The sequence below is a fragment of the Macaca fascicularis genome, chromosome 1, assembly GCF_037993035.2.
Source record: "Macaca fascicularis isolate 582-1 chromosome 1, T2T-MFA8v1.1".
Lineage (NCBI taxonomy): Eukaryota > Metazoa > Chordata > Mammalia > Primates > Cercopithecidae > Macaca > Macaca fascicularis.
This window is the reverse complement of record NC_088375.1, coordinates 121,471,484-121,491,091: the sequence shown is the minus strand read 5'-3', so window position 1 is coordinate 121,491,091 and position 19,608 is coordinate 121,471,484. Positions and strand designations below refer to the sequence as shown.

Genomic DNA, 19,608 nt, shown 5'->3' with positions numbered 1-19,608 from the left:
TGCCGGGCATGGTGGCTCACACCTGTAATCCCAGCACTTTGGGAGGCCAAAGTGGGTGGATCACGAGGTGAGGAGTTCAAGACCATCCTGGCCAAGATGGTGAAACACTGTCTCTACTAAAAATATAAAAATCAGCCAGGTGTGGTGGTACACACCTATAATCCCAGCTACTCAGGAGGCTGAGGCAGAAGAATCGCTTGAACTCGGGAGGCGGAGGTTGCAGTGAGCTGAGATTGCGCCACTGCACGCATTCCAGCCTGGGTGATAGAGCGAGACTCCGTCTCAAAAAAAAAAAAAAAAAAAAAGTGTTTCTTCATAGTGCAGCTTTTCAGTGTTACACAGAACATATTTACTAGCAAACTCAAATATCTTTAGTTCTTCTATAATAATAAGCCAAAAATAGCTAAGCTTATACTTAGGTTCAGTAATTAATGTTTCAGCATTTTGTCTTTTTTGGAAATGATCTAGACATTTAAAGAATATATATTACTCAATTTTAACTTAGGCCCAGGCACGGTTGTTCACGCCTGTAATCCCAGCACTTTGGGAGGCTGAGGCAGGAGGATCACCTGAGGTCAGGAGATCCAGGCCAGCCTGGCCAACATGGTGAAAACCTGTCTTTACTAAAAATAAAAAAAATTAGCTGGGCATGGTGGTGCACACCTGTAATCCCAGCTACTCGGGAGGCTGAGGCAGGAGAATCGCTTGAACCCGGGAGTGGAGGTTGCCCTAAGCCGAGATCGTGCCATTGCACTCCAGCTGGGCGACAGAGCGAGACTCCTCTCAAAAAAATAAATAAAATAAAAATAAAAAATAAAAGGCAGGCATACTGGAAGGTGGAGTCCTCAGTTGTTTAGCATATTGGGTTTCTCCGATGAGATGCCTATTTTCTCAATATGAGAGCTGAGATAAAAGCCTGAGAGGGAAATATCATGAGGTTGGGTCATGTGATGTTTTCAGTGTTTCTTGTTGCGAGGAAATTTTCTGGGCTCGTGGGTAACCTAGTGTCAAACTAACCCTTATCCTTTCTTTTTCTTTCTTTTCTTTCTTTCTTTCTTTCTTTTTTTTTTTTTTTTTTTGAGACTGAGTTTTGCTCTTGTTGCCCAGGCTGGAGTGCAGTGGTGCAATCTCGGCTCACTACAACCTCTGCCTCCTGGGTTCAAGCGATTCTCCTGCCTCAGCCTCCCGAGTAGCTGGGATTACAGGCATGTGCCATCATGCCCAGGTAATTTTGTATTTTTAGTAGAGACGGGGTTTCTCCATGTTGGTCAGGCTGCTATCCAACTCCAGACCTCAGGTGATCCGCCCGCCTCGCCCTCCTGAAGTGCTGGGATTACAGATGTGAGCTACCATGCCCAGCCATCTTATCCTTTCAGTAGTTATATATTTAGGTGATAGGTGGTCTAACAGCTTTTAGGTGACCTTCCCATACCTGTCAATTAAGTTGTGGTTTGGTTCCAAGATTCCTTAGCCAACATAGTCGATGATCTTTCCCTATCTTAGTGTGCAAGAAAGAGAAACAAAGAGGAGAAAACCCAAATCCCTGTGAATTTCTGAAAAATAGTGTCTAACACTCCCTGCAGTAACTGCCACTTGCTGCAGTCACTGTCAGTTATCTTTAAAACTGTGATTCTTTGGTAGCGATGCAACAATCACCAAAAGTCCCAAAGGTCATTTACTCTGCCACAACACAACCCTTGGCACCCCAAAGCCAAAATTACCAGGAGCTCAAATACAAAGAGCTGGCCCTGGTAGGAACTTACTCATGACATTGGGAGCACTGTGAGGAAGACAGGGGACTCTAAAGGATTAAGGAGCACCTTATCTGCATCCTTCAAGGGCCTCAGGGTCATCAACAGTCTTCTTCAAGTCCCTTCATGGTCACCAGAACTGTTACAAAATTTCAATAAATTTAGTCTAAAGATCAAGTTGGTTTTTATTAGCAATTAATTCATAAATCAGACAGCATCTCATCTAAAAAATAGGTAAGTACTCTGCTAGGATGGCAAACCAGTTTTTTTCTTTTTTTGGAGACGGAGTCTTGCTCTGTCGCCAGGCTGGAGTGCAGTGGTATGATGGTGGCTCGCTACAACCTCCGCCTCCTGGGTTCAAGCGATTCTCCTGCCTCAGCCTCCTGAGTAGCTGGGACTACAGGCGCCCGCCACCATGCCCAGCTAATTTTTGTATTTTTAGTAGAGATGGGGTTTCACCACGTTGGCCAAGTTGGTCTCTCAATCTCTTGACCACATGATCTGCTCGCCTTGGCCTCCCAAAGTGCTGGGATTAGAGGTGTGAGCCACTGTGCCCGGCCTAACAGTTGGTTTTTATAAGATAGCTAGAGCAGGAGTGAGGAAACAATAATACCAGAAGCAGATTTTTTTTTTTTTTTTTTTTTTTTTTTGAGACGGAGTCTCGCTCTGTCGCCCAGGCTGGAGTGCAGTGGCGCAATCTCGGCTCACTGCAAGCTCCGCCTCCCGGGTTCACGCCATTCTCCGGCCTCAGCCTCCCGAGTAGCTGGGACTACAGGCGCCCGCCACCACGCCCGGCTATTTTTTTGTATTTTTAGTAGAGATGGGGTTTCACCGTGGTCTCGATCTGCTGACCTTGTGATCCGCCCGCCTCGGCCTTCCAAAGTGCTGGGATTACAGGCGTGAGCCACCGCGCCCGGCCCAGAAGCAGATTGTTAACATCAGGTTACTTCAGGTTACTTTCCTTGTAAGAGTTAAGAGGAGACTGCCTTAACATGCCAGTTCAGGTTGACTGGGCGTCTTCTGACTGGTTGGTATGAATCTTTTGTTTTTAGGAAAAATTGGTCTAATGGGGAATTTTCCTGCTTCCTTAAAGTTTCAGCTTGATTGCATGACACTTAGCATAAGTGACTCCATTTTGATTTTTTCTTTTGGGGTCTAGTGCAGGAGCTCAGTCCAAAACAATGGCTTCCCATACATTTTATTTTACACCTTTATAATAAATCGGTAAATGAAAGTAAAGCGTTTCCCTTAATTCTGTGAGCCACTGTAGCAAGTGATTGAACCCAAGAAAGGGTCTAATTTGTAAAACCTCTAATTTGTAGCTAAGTTGGACAGAAGTTGTGAGTAACATGAAGGTCTACTATTTGCAGTTGGAGTGTGAACGTGTGGAACTGAGTCCTTTTTTTTTTTTTTTGAGACAGGGTCTTGCTTTTTCACCCAGGCTTGAGTGGAGTGGCGCAATCTCGGCTCACTGCAACCTCCACCTCCTGGGTTCAAGCAACTCTCCTGCCTTAGCCTCCCAAGTAGTTGAGATTACAGGCGTGTGTCACTATGCCTGCCTAATTTTTTGTATTTTTAGTAGAGATGGGGTTTCACCATGTTGCCCAGGCTGGTCTGGAACTCCTGAGCTCGGATGATCCACCCACCTCAGTCTCCCAAAGTGCTGGGATTACAGGCGTAAGCCACCATGCCCAGCCTGGAACTGGGTCTGTGTGATCTGACACTATACCTAGGTTAGATAGTATCAAAATTGAGTTTAGTTGTAAGACTCTCAGTTGGTGTCTGTAGAAAATTGGAAAATTGCTTGATGTGGAGAAAAATCCCTATACATTTGATCACAGGCGTATTCTATGTCGAGTGTTGAGTACAGAGAAAAATAATTTGCTTTTCCTATCCAGTAGCCCACAGGCCCACTGGGGTCTCCTCTGTTTTCTGCCCTTAATCAGACTTGGGCTTGGGGAACACTCTGCGTTGGTTCATGTGAGTCTCCGAAATTTGACCTGCGGACTTTTAGGGTCCTCATCACGCTATATTATAAGCACTGATTTCCTTTTCATGCCACCATCAGACTTAAAGCTTCTTAAAAATAGAGACCAGGCTTTATTCAGCTTTTTATCCTCTTAACCTAGCCCAGGGCCTGGCACACAGTCTGTGTTTAACAATGCTTGACTGTCACTTCTACCATGGTTCCTACATAGCTCTTTCTGGATGCTTTTCTCCAGGAGAAATGCAGCATTATCTTTCTCTACCTGGTTGAAATGTCACCTCCTGCAGAAGCTTCCCCAGGCCCTAAAATCAAACAGTATATCTCACTTTGTGTGCAGTTCCCTCTCATCTCAAGAAGTTCACAGTTTGGTAGGGATTTAGAAGAGCAAACTAACGTGTACAATGCACTGCAGCGCTAGGAAAAATTGTGAAAGACTTTTAAATGGGCAAAGAATTACTGGCTGTCTTTCAATGGAATGATGTGTGTTATTTAGAGTTCCAGGTTATCCGATTCTATGCTACAAAAGTGCTGGACTGTTTTATAACTCTGTAGAAATGAAAGTTAATGGGGAGGCCTGATGATGGTGCAAATGTTTTCTGTCTAGAACTGGATGCAGGATGCAAACAACTTCTGTTCATGGCAATGCAAATAAATACGTTTTGTCCAGTACAGAACAAATCTTTCCAAGTGTAACCGCCTGAGGGGTTCACCTTGCCTGCTGCCTAGACAGAGCATTCATCAAGACAGGGGAATTGCAATAGAGAAAGAGTAATTTACACAGAGCCGGCTGTCCTGGAGACCAGAGTTTTATTATTACTCAAATCAGTCTCCCCAGGCATTCAGGGAACAGAATTTTTAAGGATAACTTGGTGGGCGGGGGAAAGCCAGTGAGCCAGGAGTGCTGATTTGTCGGAGATGAAATCATAGGGAGTCGGAGCTGTCTTCTTGCACTGAATCACTTCCTGGGTGGGGGCGACAAGATCATTTGAGCCAGTTTTTCAATTGGGGGGTGCCAGATGATCCATCAAGTGCCGAGTCTGCAAAATATCTCAAGCACTGACCTTAGGAGCAGTTTAGGGAGGATCAGAATCTTGTAGCCTCCAGCTGCACGACTCATAAATCACAATTTCTAATCTTGTGGCTAATGTTAGTCCCAGGCAAAAAGGACATCTGCTTTGGGAAAGAGCTGTCTTTGTTTAAACTATAAACTAAGCTTCTCTCAAAGTTAGTTTGGCCTATACCCAGGAATGAACAAGGACGGCTTGCAGGTTAGAAGCAACGTGGAGTCTGTTAAGTTAGATCTCTTTTGCTGTCTCAGTCATAATTTTGCAAAGGCAGTTTTATAAGTAAAGTTCCATTTTACAGTTATAAAATCCTACTAGTTTCCTCCTTAATTCATGTTTTAAATAAATGTATGTTTATTCTCTGAGTTATGCTTTTACCATTTTGAAAACTATCCTTTAATAGTGGTATCTGTGAAAGAGAAAGCAATAATTAATACACAGTGAGCATTTATTCCATGTCAGGCACTATGCTAAGGGTTTTATAGATTTAATCCTCATGGCGACCCTGTAAGTTAGGTTCTATTATTAGTTCCATTTTACAGATATGGAAGCCAAGGCCTAGAGGTTAAGTAACTTGCCTAAGGACCCAGAGCTAGTAAGTGGCCTATCTGAGATTTGAGACCTGAGATTTGAAAGAATTGCATTGTAACTGCACTTCAGTTAAGAGGGCAATTGAAATGAAATTGTGGGATCAGGTAAGGTTCCCAAATTTCAGAGGATAAGGCGTTGCTGCAGAGGGGAAAGAAGGGTGGGGCTTCCAGGTACAGGTCAGCCCTAAGAAATGTAGTTGGCCTGGAGAGCAGGGTGTGGGCTGAAGAGTGGTAAGAGATAAGGCTGAAGGAAACTTCAGGAGTTTCCTTCACGGAGGAAGGAAATCACAGAAGGGCCCTGTGAGGCCTGAAGCCAAGGAGTTTGGACTTTATCCTCAAACTACAGGATTTTAAGCAGAAAAAAAAGACATTATTGGATTGAGCTTTATTATCTTTATTGCTCTTGTTTGTAGTTATAAAAGAGGTATAGGCTTTAAAAAAAATTGTTACAAAAAAAAAAAAAAAAAAAAAAAAAAAAAAAAAAAAACCACTGAGAGATTTGGCCCTTTTGGAAAAATGATTCTGGCAGCACTGTTGAGGCTGGATCCGAAGTGGTGAATGAGAAAAGACGGAAGCTGTTGAAAACTAAGCCAATAGCAAGGAAAACGAAGAGGAGGGGATGGAAAGGAGAAACAGTAAACTGGCTGAATCTACAGGATTTGGCAACTGTGGCATGGGGGGACAGGAAAGGGTGGGAGTGAGGGAGGGGCTGATGCACAGGGAGAGCCCCCTCAAGGTGTCTAGCTCAGAAAACCTGCTACTGCAGGCCTGGTTCTCATTCTTAGCATGTAAGAACTGAGATAGTACTTGAAACTTAAAGTGAAAAGCGTTGATATCAAGTTTGTACAACTCCCATTCTAAAAAGCATATACAAATAGAGCCTGACCAAAGTACCCGGGCCCTTTTTTTTTTGGGCCTCAAAGTGGTTAGAAGCGGCGGCGGGGGGGAAAGAGTGTGGAGAAAGGAAAAGAAAGATAAATCACAAAGACTACAACCATTATAAACCTTCTGTTGATAATTACACACATACAGATTGTCAGCACACCAGGTGACTTTTAATCCTGGTCCAGTTCCCCTCCTGGCCCTCTTAATGGCTTCTGGCCACTTCCTCTTGGGATCTGGCCAGAGTAAGCTCAGGAAATGCAAAGTTTTAATTCTGGAATCAGTAAAGCATATTAGGAAAGGAAATCCACAAATGAAAAAAACATCATATTATGCATTTCAAAGCCAAGGGACAGAATCAGATTGTATATTTGTGGGGACAGGAACCATTTTACACATTTTGGTGCAGAACTCAGGGATTGGTTTAGCCATTATTCACCCTCAGGTTCACCCAGGATTTGGTCTCTTGCATTCTTGTATGATTCCAAAGCTTCCATCCAGCACAACCTTCAGCTCTAGCAGCTAAGCTGTCTGCAATCCTGCTTTGTGCTCCCTGACAACCCGGGAGGATGACCCACTATGATGAAGGCCCAGATAAAGAGTCAGTATTTTTAATTATACTCACTTCTCTAGGATTTTGCAGGATCAGATGATAGAATATATTTGAAAGGCCTTTGTAAAATTGGATGAGCTATACAACCATCAGCTGTTCTTTATTCATTGTTGTTCTGGTTGATGACCTAACTGATACTTGCTACACTGCATTGCAGAATGTTCAAGGAGATTCGGATTTCTACAATGACTATGCACTTAATATACTGTTACTATGTACTCACGGTGTGCTGTGTACTTTCACACATAATCCTCAAAATAGTTTTATAATGTTTATCAAAGATCAGATAGATTTAACTTGCTCAAAAACATAATTTTTGATCTTTTTATGCTCTCCCAAGATTGGATTAGGTTTCTCCATGTGTTACCACACCACAGCAGTTACTACATATCTTCCCCACTACACTAGAACCTCTGGGTGCTAGGAACTGAATTTTGTTCACTGCTATATGCCCTCTATCCAGCTAATGGAGCCAGACACAAAACATAGAAGATGCTACAAAAAATAGTTTGGGTGAATGAATGAATGAAGGCTGATTTTATATCCATTGCTCTATTCTGAAAACTACTGTTTTCTTATTAACTTACTGTTCGTCACCTATTTTTCCCTACTAGAATGTAAGATGCCTGTGAAAACATATTATTGTGTTTTATTCACTGCTGGATTCTCAAAGCCTGAAAGAATGCCTGGGATATACTAAGTGTCCAATAAATATCTGTTGGTGAATGAACAAATGATAGCCATATGGACAAGCAAATTCCACCTCTTTTTGTGATATCACTATTTTTTCTTTTTCTTTTTCTTTTTTTTTTGCGATGGAGTTTCACTCTTGTTGCCCAGGCTGGAGTGCAGTGGCGCAATCTTGGCTTACCACAACCTCCACCTCCCGAGTTCAAGAGATTCTCCTGCCTCAGCCCTCTGAATAGCTGGGACTACAGGCACACGCCACCATGCCTGGCTAATTTTGTATTTTTATAGAGACGGGGTTTCTCCATGTTGGTCAGGCTGGTCTCTAACTTCTGACCTCAGGTGATCTGCCTGCCTTGGCCTCCCAAAGAGATGGAAATATAGGTGTGAGCCACTGCCTCAGGTCTAGTTTGTGTATTTTCACTTAATATTATGCCATGTTTGTATCACAGGGACTTCATAACCATATCCATCTAACTATTTATTGAGGCCAGGCGCAGTGGCTCATGTCTGTAATCCCAACACTTTGTGAGGCCCAGGCAGGAGGATTGCTTGAACTCAAGAGTCGGAGACCAGCCTAAGCAACATAGAAAGATCCAGTCTCTATAAAAGTTACAGTTATGAGGTCAGGAGTTCGAGATCAGCCTGGCCAATATGGTGAAATCCTTTCTCTACTAAAAAAATACAAAACTTAGTCAGGTGTGGTGGCATGTGCCTGTAATCCCAGGTACTCAGGAGGCTGAGGAAAGACAATTGCTTGAACCTGGGGGGCAGAGGTTTCAGTGAGCCAAGATTGCGCCACTGCACTTCAGCCTGAGTGACAGACAGAGCAAGACACCGTCTTACATACACAAAAAAGTTATAGTTAGTCCCAGCTACTTGGGAGGCTGAAGTAGGTGGATTGCTTGACCCTGAAAGGTTGAGGCTGCAGTGAGCAGTGACTGATAGTGCCACCTCACTCCAGCCTAGGCAACAGAGTGAGACCCTGTCTCAAAAACAAACTACAACAAACACGAAAAAAACACTGATACCCAACCTAATAATTTTTCAAAGAAATTGATAATTTCAAAGACAGGCAAAAACTTTCTTAGACAAATTTCAAAATCTGAAATTTTTAGGAAAAACAAGTTCCTTGTGCTTGATATATATTACCAATTGTGCTTGATACACATACAAATTTACTCAGCCACCAACCGGTAATAATTTATCATTTAAACTGTTGTGATGTAGTAGGGAAAATAGATGTTTCATCAACCTTTCCATTTGCATTTGAAGACACTGCTAGGTATAAAAAACCTTAGCCAAGATTATTTACTAGTTTTATTTCTTCTTTTATAGAATCGTTAGTTATTGAGGGGAAAAGTTTATCTGCTACTAGTATGGCATCTTTTCCCTATGGAGGGAGTGTGGTATTAGAGTAGAAAGACTAAGGACTTTGATATTCAAATCCATCTTACGTGAAAAGCTGGTTTATATGCACCATTTGGTGCAGTGTTAGTTTCATCCCTTCATTTACCAAAGAAAGACCAATATATTGGGAAGACTAAAAGGAGAAGCTGATCAAATAGGAGGATTTAATTGTTTAGCTAATATTCTTAAGAGTCACCCTGAAACTATCCTCTGGCAAGTAAGAGTCCACCTCAGGAATTATCATAGCCTTTTTACCCCTAAGCATGAACTTTTTTTTTTTGAGACGAGTCTCGCTCTGTCGCCCAGGCTGGAGTGCAGTGGTGCGATCTCCACTCACTGCAAGCTCCGCCTTGCGGGTTCACGCCATTCTCCTGCCTCAGCCTCCCTGAGTAGCTGGGACTACAGGCATCCGCCACCACGCCCGGCTAATTTTTTTGTATTTTTAGTAGAGACGGGGTTTCATCATGTTGGCCAGGATGGTCTCGATCTCCTGACCTTGTGATCCACCCGCCTCAGCCCCCCAAAGTGCCGGGATTACAGGCATGAGCCACTGCACCTGGCCTAATCCTCATTTTTATAGAGGGGAAGAGAGGAGAGGTACACAGAGACTATCGACTTGGGTCCGAAGAAAATTAGAATCGAACCTGAGGCCAAGCCTGCCAACACTCTCAGCAGCAGTTTTCTCCTCGAACAGTCTTCCTCTATCTGCCATGATGCCCAGGCATACAAAGGGAGTTTTTCATTGTTTCCTTAAGGTTAAATGCCCTGGATGCTCTCAGTTCAAATAAGATGGTTTTAAAATTCCCCTCCTCCTTGCCTTACAGCAAAGAAGAGAAAAGGAGAAATTCAAATGAAAATAAATCATATACCCAAATATCAAGGCTCACAAGCTGGATGATTTAATTCAATCAATTTAGCAAGGCCCGAAATGAAACCTGGTAATGAAAATGAAGACACAGCAATATTTTCCTGAAGAAAATAGACATTTGGAAGAAGAAATATTTTCTTAAAAAATGTTTATTTGGAAAAGTCAGCCTCTTACACAAGGTTTTGTATCTATGCTTTTAACTCTGTCAATTACAGTGGTATTTTAAATGCATTGAATATAATTCATTGAATATCTATATCTTTCTGCCTCAATTTAAGTGATATTAGGTTAAAAAAATATTTACAGTTTTCATTCTGGTCCACCTTCCCTCCTTATCCTTATACTGAATCAATTTCTCTAATTTTCAGGTAAGTGAAAGGGGTCACGAAATTTCTAGGTTTGTGTGGAGAGTAAGAATGCATCCAACAATTCAACAACGATTTTCTGTAAGGCCTTCTCTGAAAAAAGAGAAAGAATTACTTATTAAAACTAAGCACACTTAGCAACTTCTTTCCCAATCCTATCTTTATTCGTTTGTCTGGTGCCAAATTTTTCTGGCCCTTTTTAATTTGCAAACATTAAAAAATAAAATTAAAAAACAAAAAAACAAAAAAAAACAAAAAAAACAACACAACACAACACCAAACACACACATATCTTATGCATAGCACTAAGCTGGAAGCAGATATAAATGGGACCACTGTGAATCAAAGGGGAAAAATTCCAGGAAAAAAAAATTCCAATAGCTTCACAGTTTAACTGAGGTTTTGGAAAAACTTAAGTGAATTCAGCTGATGTCTGAAATATCTGTCTACATTTAATTAGGTATGTTGTATTTACCAAGGAGGCACAAATATGTAGTTTTGTAGATTTTAATACTAACTTTTCCAGTGAGAAAAATAATACCAGGTGATTTCAAAAAGGGCAGTGATCTATAAACACTCAAAATGCATCTTTGAACAGGGGAGCAAAAATAGCTAATTTAATGAAAACAAACCTTAAGCACTGCACTTGGCTTCTAATAAGCATCCCAAGAAAAGGTACCTGAGAGGGGTTGACAAGTACACTGTGTCTAGAACAGCCAAGATGTTGCCAAAGTTTTATGCTTTGAATTTCCTAAATATGTAGCTAGCAGAAACATGCCAGAAATCTACTGATGCTAGGAAAATATTGGTCAGCATTTTGTAAAATCTCTAATTTTCAACCAATATTTCTGTTCATAAATCTTCCAGTGAAAATGTCTGAAATATATTACATGTAACAATGAAGCAAGATTAATTTTAAATTTTGGATTTGCCTCAAACAAGCTAGTTGTTATTTTTCCTTTTAACACAACACTCGAAATAGATGAATTCAGCAAAAATGGTTTAAGAAGTTAAGGCTCTCTAGAGTTCTAATGACTAAAACTTAAGGCACATATTATAATCTTTGACACTATTAAAAGCGAAGATTAAAACAAAACAAAACAAAACCTACTTCTTTCCCGCATCTTTTGCTACCAATCACTCCCTCCTCAAAGCATATGTCATTTTAAATTCAGGCTATTGGTAAGGAGTCAAACAAAAATCCCACCAATGAACAACTGGTATGATTTCCACACAAATGTCTACTATTTGCATTGAGCACCACTGGTAGATTACAGGCCAGTAGAATATTTTCAGATATCCTGGGTCATCAACTGCTCAATTTTACCCTTCAGCCCCATGGATTCAGACTGGACTGTCCTCCTCCTTGGGCCCTTCTTCTGTGTCTTTCTGGTCCGGAGATTCTGCTGCTTTGGTAACTTCCTTTGGCTTTCCAGCAACATCTATACTGGTCTCTTCCTCTTTACTTTCCTTTTTCTGCTCGTTTGCTTTCTGTTCTTTTGCCAAAAGCCGATAATTGATGCCCATGCCAATGAAGAGATAGATACCGGAAATAATTAGGACGACGCCACATGCCCAGTATGTGTATTTGTAGTCTCCATACATGTCACTGAGCCGACCTAAATATGTAAAACGACAAAACAGTTATGTTTCTAAGAGTAAACAGGTTTTTTTCTCCCCCAAGCAAAGCTTAAGGATCCATTCAGAAACATGTCAACCCAATCTTTAAAGAGTCCCAAAATGATGAATTAGTATAAGGAACTGCTGAAAATTAGCTGATCCTCTGTTTATAATGCCTCATGGATTTTAAGTGGCCTTTGCATCTTCTGTTATTTTTAGTAACTTGAAAATAGTTAACTCTCGGCAAACTGGAAATGGAAGAGACGCAGTGATCACCTAGAGCCAATTCTCTTAACACACTATAGAAATAAGCGTTGCTGAAAGAGGCCTGGAAGTCTTGTCCAAGGCCATAGTGCTGTCCCATTTACCCAGGCCAATCCTCTTTCTCAGCATTTCCCAAAGAGTATTCCTGTGAACACTTGTCCAGTGCTAAAAATTTAAAAGCAATATCTTACACCCATTCTAAGTGCTTAATCCTTACAACAGGCAGATTCTATTATCATCCTCACTGGACAGATTTAAAAACTAAATTACAGAGATGTTAGCTAATTTGTCCATGGTCACAAAACTAATAAGTGAAATGACTTGGCTTTAAACATAGAAAGTCTGACTCTGAAGTCTGCACCCTTAAGCATGTGCTACAAGGATACTGCTTTAATGTTTCAAAAGTCAAATGAATGGGTAAATGGCATATTATTTTCTCATAAAGGATTTGTGAAGTCTGGTAGTAAAGAATCCTATTTAACTTGATGTTTCCAAATTTTATTTTGGTTACGTAACTTCCATTACTGTAAAATTTATTAGCATCTCATTGAACTGGTATCTCTGGGAAAATTCTACCCTACACTTAAACAGGACTTAATACAACCAATTTAAATATGATTCCATATGGCTTTCTAACTCACTGCATCATTCATTAACAATATTTTTTTAGCCTTTATCATATACCAGGCACTGGCTCAGCTAGGCCCTGAGGATAAGGGTGAACAGAGGAGTTAACATCCACAGTTCAGTGGACAAGAGAGATGTTAATTAAGTAACTACACAAATTGTGACAAGTACTACCAGGGGAGTTTGAAAGAAGTGGGGTCAAGAAAGCTTTCCTTAAAGTGCCAACTAAGCTGGGATTTGCAGGATAGGAATTATCTAGGAGAAAGGGGATGGGAATTAGATCTAAGCAGAGAACTGCAGTGCAAAGGCACAATGGTAGGACAGAGCATGGTGTGTGAGGTGAAAGAAGGGCCAGGTTGCTGGGGCACAGAAAGCAGGAGGCCAGTGGTAGAAATGAGGCTGGAGGGACAGGTGGGGCCAGTCCATGCAGTGCCTTGCAAGCCACATTAGGGAATTTGCTTTTCACCCTGAAAGTAAGGGGAAGCAACTGGAGAGTTTTAAGAAATCTTGAAGAGTTCTGAACTGGAGACTTCAAGGAGACTGAAGAATAGCTGGAACTGATACAGGTAGACCAGTTAGGAGGTTACAGTTAGGAGCAGCCCAAACAGGAGACAAGGGCTTTGGATAAGGGTAGTAGTTGTGATGGAGAAAAATGGGCAGATGAGAAAAAGACTTAGAGCATAAAAACTGATAGAACTTAGTAACTCACTGGGTATGAGATGGAAGAAGACTGATCTCAAAAGGCAGCTATGGATCTTCTGTTATAACTCACTCCCCAAATCAAAATTCCTAAAGTATGAGTCACATCCAGAAGGAGGGTCAAATTATTTTTTCACTACGTGTTATCTATTGAGCTATATTAATTTGAAAGATAAAGTATTCAATAAGCTTCAGGAATAGTTCCCAAGTTATAATTAGTTTACTAGCCGTATGATCTTAGCCAAGTTACTTCACCTTTTGAAGCCCCTGTTCACTTACAAAATGGGGACTAAAACGGTCCTACCTCACATGGACTTGTGAGATACAACAGGAGATACAAAATGATAAGGACTGTCTCTGGTACACTGGGAGCTTACATGGTAGCTATTATTATACTATTGCTACTGAAATAAACTTTTGTTTTTTTGTTTTTTGTTTTTTTTTTGCTTTTTGTGTGTTTTTAAAAAACTTATGGGCCAGGCGCGGTGGCTCACGCCTATAATCCCAGCACTTTGGGAGGCTGAGGCGGGTGGATCACCTGAGGTTAGGAGTTCGAGACCAGCCTGGCCAACATGGTGAAACCCTGCCTCTACTAAAAATACAAAAATTAATTGGGCATGGTGGTAGGTGCCTGTAATCCCAGCTACTCAGGAGGATGAGGCAGGAGAATCGCTTGAACCCAGGAGGCAGAGGTTGCAGTGAGCCGAGATCGTGCCATTGCTCTCTAGCCTGGGCCACAAGACCAAGACTCTGTCTTAAAAAAAAAAAAAAAAATTATGTGAAATATACTCCATTTTTAAAATGAAATAATCGCTAGTGCTTTAAAGATTGAGTTGTTTTTCTACATGCTTTTCTACACTAAGCACATCAGTTTTGTGATCAGAAAAAAATGTATTTTAGGCCAGGCGTAGTGGCTCACACCCGTTACCCAGCACTTTGGGAGGCCGAGGCAAGTGGATCATTTGAGGTCAGGAGTTAGAGACCAGCCTGGCCAACATGGCGAAAACCCATCTCTATTAAAAATATAAAAATTGGCCAGCATGGTGGCATGCACCTGTAATCCCAGCTACCGGGAGGCTGAAGCAGGGGAACTGCTTGAACCCGGGAGGTGGAGGTTGCAGTGAGCTGAGATGGTGCCACTGCATTCTAGCCTGGGTAACACAGCAAGACTCTGTCTCAAAAAAAAGAAAAAACACTGACATTTGTAACGATATTTGATCCTCCTTTTGGCTTGATGGTTCCATTTAATTAGATTCTATATTTGAGCAATTATCCTGTGCCAAGCATTGTCCCAGCACCAAGGGTACAGAAACGAGAAAGATTTATTCTTACCCAAATAGCTCACTAATGTTTGCTTTCTGTCAGCTTTCCCATCTTATATGCTTGTTTTGTAACAGAGCCACATTAGTAGGGAGACATACTGTACCTAAAAGTGGTGGCCCCAGGAGGACAGGACAGCATTCCACAATGGTCACCAATCCCACAGCGCTGGAGAACCTCTGGGGTCCAACAAGGTCCATCAGTGTTTCAAACAATACGGAGCTGAGCCACCCAAAGGCAAATCCAAAGAATCCCGCATAGACACAGAATCCAACATAGGTAGTGGATAAAGGTGCTAGCATATGACACACTCCATTTGCAACAATAGAAGCCGCAAAGAAATACTGAATTCGAGGTCTTATTGGCTTTGTGTTGGCTACAAGTCCCATAGATGGTCTGGCTACCATGTCAACAAAAGCCAGAATGGAAAGAAGGAAGGCAGACTTCTCACTAGAATAATGCTGACTCTTCCCATAACTACTAAGAAACACTAAAGGTGCAAAGAGTCCAAAAAACATGATCACATTTCCAGAGAGGTACAGCAAAAAGCCTCTGTGGGTGAATAAGGTTAAGTCCAGGAACTGATTAATTGTTTGGAAGACTGATCGTTTCTCCCGTTTAGGGTGTCTTCCAATAAGATCCGTATTTGCATCATGCCGACCTTTTTTTACACCAGATTTTCCAGCTTTCTGAAGGGATGCTTTAGACTTATCTTTCCCTGCCTTGGTTGGTTTGGGCCCGATTGGTCGCATGAGGGCTCCAGCGACACAGCAGTTTAGTAGCAAGCCTCCAAGAATTAGAAAGCTTCCTCTCCATCCAAAGATATCAAAGAAAACCTGATTGAGGGGGGCCAGAGTACAGAGGAACACAGGGCTGCCTGCCATGGCCAGTCCGTTGGCCAATGGTCGCCTTTTGTAGAAATACTTGCCAATCATGGTTAGAGCTGGATTCAAGTTGAAGGCAAGCCCAAGACCTGTGAAAAGGGAAAAATAAATAAATAAATAAATAATAAGAGGTATAAATAATGGAAAGAATAGGACATAAATCCTCATTGTTAGAGAACATGTTATGTAGTGGTTTAAAGTATGAGTTCTAAATCAGACAAGGGTTCAAATCTCAGTATCAGTGCTTACTGGCTGCATAATCTCAGACATGTATACCCTCCTATGACTGCTTCCTAATATGTAAAACGGGCAGAGGGTATTGTTGTGAGGAAGAAAAATTTGTTAAGCACTTAGTACCCACTGCCCAGCATGTAGTAAGCACTCAATACATGTTATTTTTATTATGTTGTTATTATTTGAAGGTGAATAATTGTCTATTTTGTCCAATCTAACAAAATCACCTTAAGGACTATTATGACCATATAAGATTATTAAGTTGACAGTAGAGATAAAACAAATTTACACTAGAAAATACTTAAGGCCAGGTGCAGTGGCTCATGTCTATAATCCCAGTGCTTTGGGAAGCCAAGGTGGCAGGATTGATTAAGGCCATGAGTTCAAGACCAACCTGGGCAACATAGCAAGACCTGTCTCTACAAAAAGTAATTCGAAAATTAGCCTGGTATGGCAGTGTGTGCCTGTAGTCCTAGCTACTTGGGCGGCTAAAGCTGGAGTATCACTTGAGCCTAGAAGTTTGAGGCTACAGTGAGCTATGATCACATAACTGCACTCCAGCCTGGGCTACAGAGCAAGAACCTGTCTCAAAAACAAAAAAGAAAGAAATAACATATAGTACAAAATGATCCCTTCCAATATAGCACCAAAACTTAAAAACAGGCATTTCCTAAGGCTCCAATTGTGAAACTTTCCTGAGAGATTAGAGAATTTAAAATACACACAAAGTTTTGGGAAAATAAAACATAACATTGTTAAGATGTCAAAGCTCCTGAAATGAATGTACTAACTTAATGCAATCCAATGCAAATGTCAGTGAATTTTACTTTCAGATTAAGGTAAAATGATTCTAAAGGATACTTAGAGAACAAATACAGAGCTACTAGGAAATTTTTGGTGGTACAGAGGAAAAAGTGGGACCAACCAGAACATATTATTTAAATGGCTTTACAAAAGCTACAATCATTAGAGCAGTGTGGCTCTGTTTCACGTATCAGTAAAAATTGATCAGTGCAAGTGCAGAAACACTACAGAAAGTCCAGGAACAGAGTTGAAATATACAGAAACATTTGATGTAAGATAAAGTAGCATTTTAAATTAATTCAACAAACAGTGAAATTATTCAATAAATAGTGCTAGCAGAAGAAATATTCAAAGAACTTCCTGATCTCATAGCAAACCATTCTTACATTTGTTAATAAGCTCTAGGGTCTATGATCCCTTACATTTTCACAAATCTGGTTCCCTGTTGTTATGCAGGTCTCTACTTAAAGTTGATTGTTCAGTGAGCCCTTACCTTCATTGCTTGCCCAGTTCTTCCCTGTCACAACACTCAGTTAAAGGTTTTATACAGCATTTATCACTGCCTGATATTTTTCTCATTTATTCATATATTTATGAGTTGTACTGTCTGTCTCCTCCTATTAAAGAGCTTAACTGCCTGACTTGTTGCTCTATCTCTATAGCACCTAAAATGGATCCTAACACACATACAGTTGTTGCTCAATAAGTATTTCATAAATAAATTAATAAATGAGCAAATGAACCAACTGATTAACCATGTGGGAACAAATACAGTTGTATTTCTTTTTTCGCATCTTACGTCAGATATTTTCATTCATTCAGAATTTTTAAATGTAGCTGGGCGCAGTGGCTCATGTCTGTAATTCCAGCATGTTGGGAGGCCGAGGTGGGTGGATCACCTGAGGTCAGGAGTTTGAGACCAGCCTGGCCAACAAAGTGAAACCCCGTCTCTACTAAAAATACAAAAATTAGCTGGGTGTGGTAGCGAGCGCCTGTAATCCCGGCTATTTGGGAGGCTGAGGCAGGAGAATCGGTTGAACCCAAGAGGCGGAGACTGCAGTGAGCCGAGATCACGCCATTGCACTTTAGCCTGGCAGTGAGAGTGTCTCAAAAACAACAACGACAACAAAAAACAACAAAAAAACAGATTTTTAAATATAAAAACTAAAGTGCACTAAACAAAAGTGGACAAATATTTTCATAATCTTGGAGTAGAAAACAACTTTCTTAGGATGCTATACGAGATGGAAACCATAAAATACTTTTTGAATACATAAAAATTTTAGATGTTTAATAACGGGAAAACATTGGAAAAGATTGAATTTAAAAATATTTTTTAACAAAATTCAACATCCAAAAATTAATCAGGAGGCTGGGTGCAGTGACTCAAGCCTGTAATCCCAGCGCTTTGGGAGGCCAAGGCAGGTGGATCATGAGGTCAGGAGATCGAGACCATCCTGGCTAACATAATGAAACCCCGTCTCTATTAAAAAAAAAAAAAAAATACAAAAAATTAGCCGGGCATGGTGGCAGGTACCTGTAGTCCCAGCTACTTGGGAGGCTGAGGCAGGAGAATGGCGTGAACCTGGGAGGCGGAGCTTGCAGTGAGCCGAGATCGCTCCACTGCACTCCAGCCTGGGCGACAGAGTGAGACTGTCTCAAAACAAAAAAAAAAAAAAAAAAAGAAAAGAAAGAAAATAAGGATTAATACCAAGAGATATTGTTCTCACCTGTTAAATTGGCAATTTTTTTTTTTTTTTAAAAAGACAATATCCCATTGTTGACAAAAGGGATAATCTTGGAATCTCTGATATACTGTAGTGGGACAATAAGTGAGTATAACTTTTTTAGAGGACAATTTAGCATACATATATTAAAACAAACACACAGCAGTTCCTTTTCTACAAATTTATACTAAGAATATATTCATGTTCACAAAAGAATTTCAACCTAATACTGACAAAAACAATTTGTCAACAATTAAGAGATCAAATAAAATTATGTTATGTATGAGATTAAAATTGTTATGTATCAAAACATTTAACAACATGGAAAAATGTTCATGATATATTGTTAAGTGGGAAAAAAACTGGTTACAAAATATTATACATAATTTGATCCTTTTTTGCTCTAAAAAAAGGTGTATCTGTGCATAGGAAAACACATGGAAGGATATATATAGAAATGTTAATGATATTCTTTGGATTGTGAGGTTATGGGTAACTTTTATTAATTATGTTCATCAACAGTTCATTATCTTCATTTAGTGATTTTTAAAATGGGGGAGGAATTATCAAGCATATTCTCTACCCCTCAGAAACGTTATGTGGACATTCTATCAAATAGCCACTCTCGCACCGAGTTGCCACACACATTGTATCTACCACTACTGTCTATTCTTAGGACAAGGAATGCAATCATTCTTTCAATTCATTTACTCATTCAACAAACAATAAATATCCAATAAATATCCATCATATAATGGCAATTTCTTTAAAAGTTTGCTTTTCTAGTACTTTTATCTGTAGTTCTTCAAAATGATAATCAAGTCATTTCTATAAGAAAATAATTTCACTTCAGAGATCTGAAAGATGAATGCAGGTAAATACAAAATAGCCAGCAAAAAACTAATGCTTCCAAATGAATCAGTAGTAACTCACCTCCAACGAATCCAATACAGAAGTACAGTTCCTGTACAGTGTTACAGAAAGAAGCTGCAATCAAGCCACAGCCTGACAAGCAGCCACCAATAATCATGACTATACGACTTCCATATTTATTCACCAGGATACTGCTGATAGGACCTAAAAGATAACCAAAAATGTAGTAATATAAAGGAAACTGCTCCCTCACATCTATACAAGTATGAATGACAACGAATGACAAATCCTCCAAAATAAACAAGCAGCAATGATAAGAATACTGTTTTCTGTAATTAT

General features: G+C 40.4%; 1 protein-coding gene across 5 annotated transcripts in view; it reads right to left on the bottom strand.

Moving 5' to 3' along the window:
* Positions 1–9,985: 9,985 nt before the first annotated feature.
* Positions 9,986–19,608, bottom strand: part of SLC16A1 (solute carrier family 16 member 1) — a 43,449-nt gene continuing 33,826 nt past the window's right edge. For 4 of the 5 annotated variants that reach the window (XM_005542294.5, XM_045365391.3, XM_005542295.5 and 1 more), the window contains exons 3-5: positions 19,330–19,473; positions 14,854–15,720; positions 9,986–11,836 (exon numbers count right to left, since the gene is read on the bottom strand). In XM_005542294.5, the coding sequence (XP_005542351.1) occupies positions 11,562–11,836; positions 14,854–15,720; positions 19,330–19,473 (1,286 nt within the window). In that variant the 3' untranslated portion in view covers positions 9,986–11,561. The remainder of the gene's footprint in view (positions 11,837–14,853; positions 15,721–19,329; positions 19,474–19,608) is intronic. The other variant, XM_073998562.1, reaches the window with a different exon arrangement.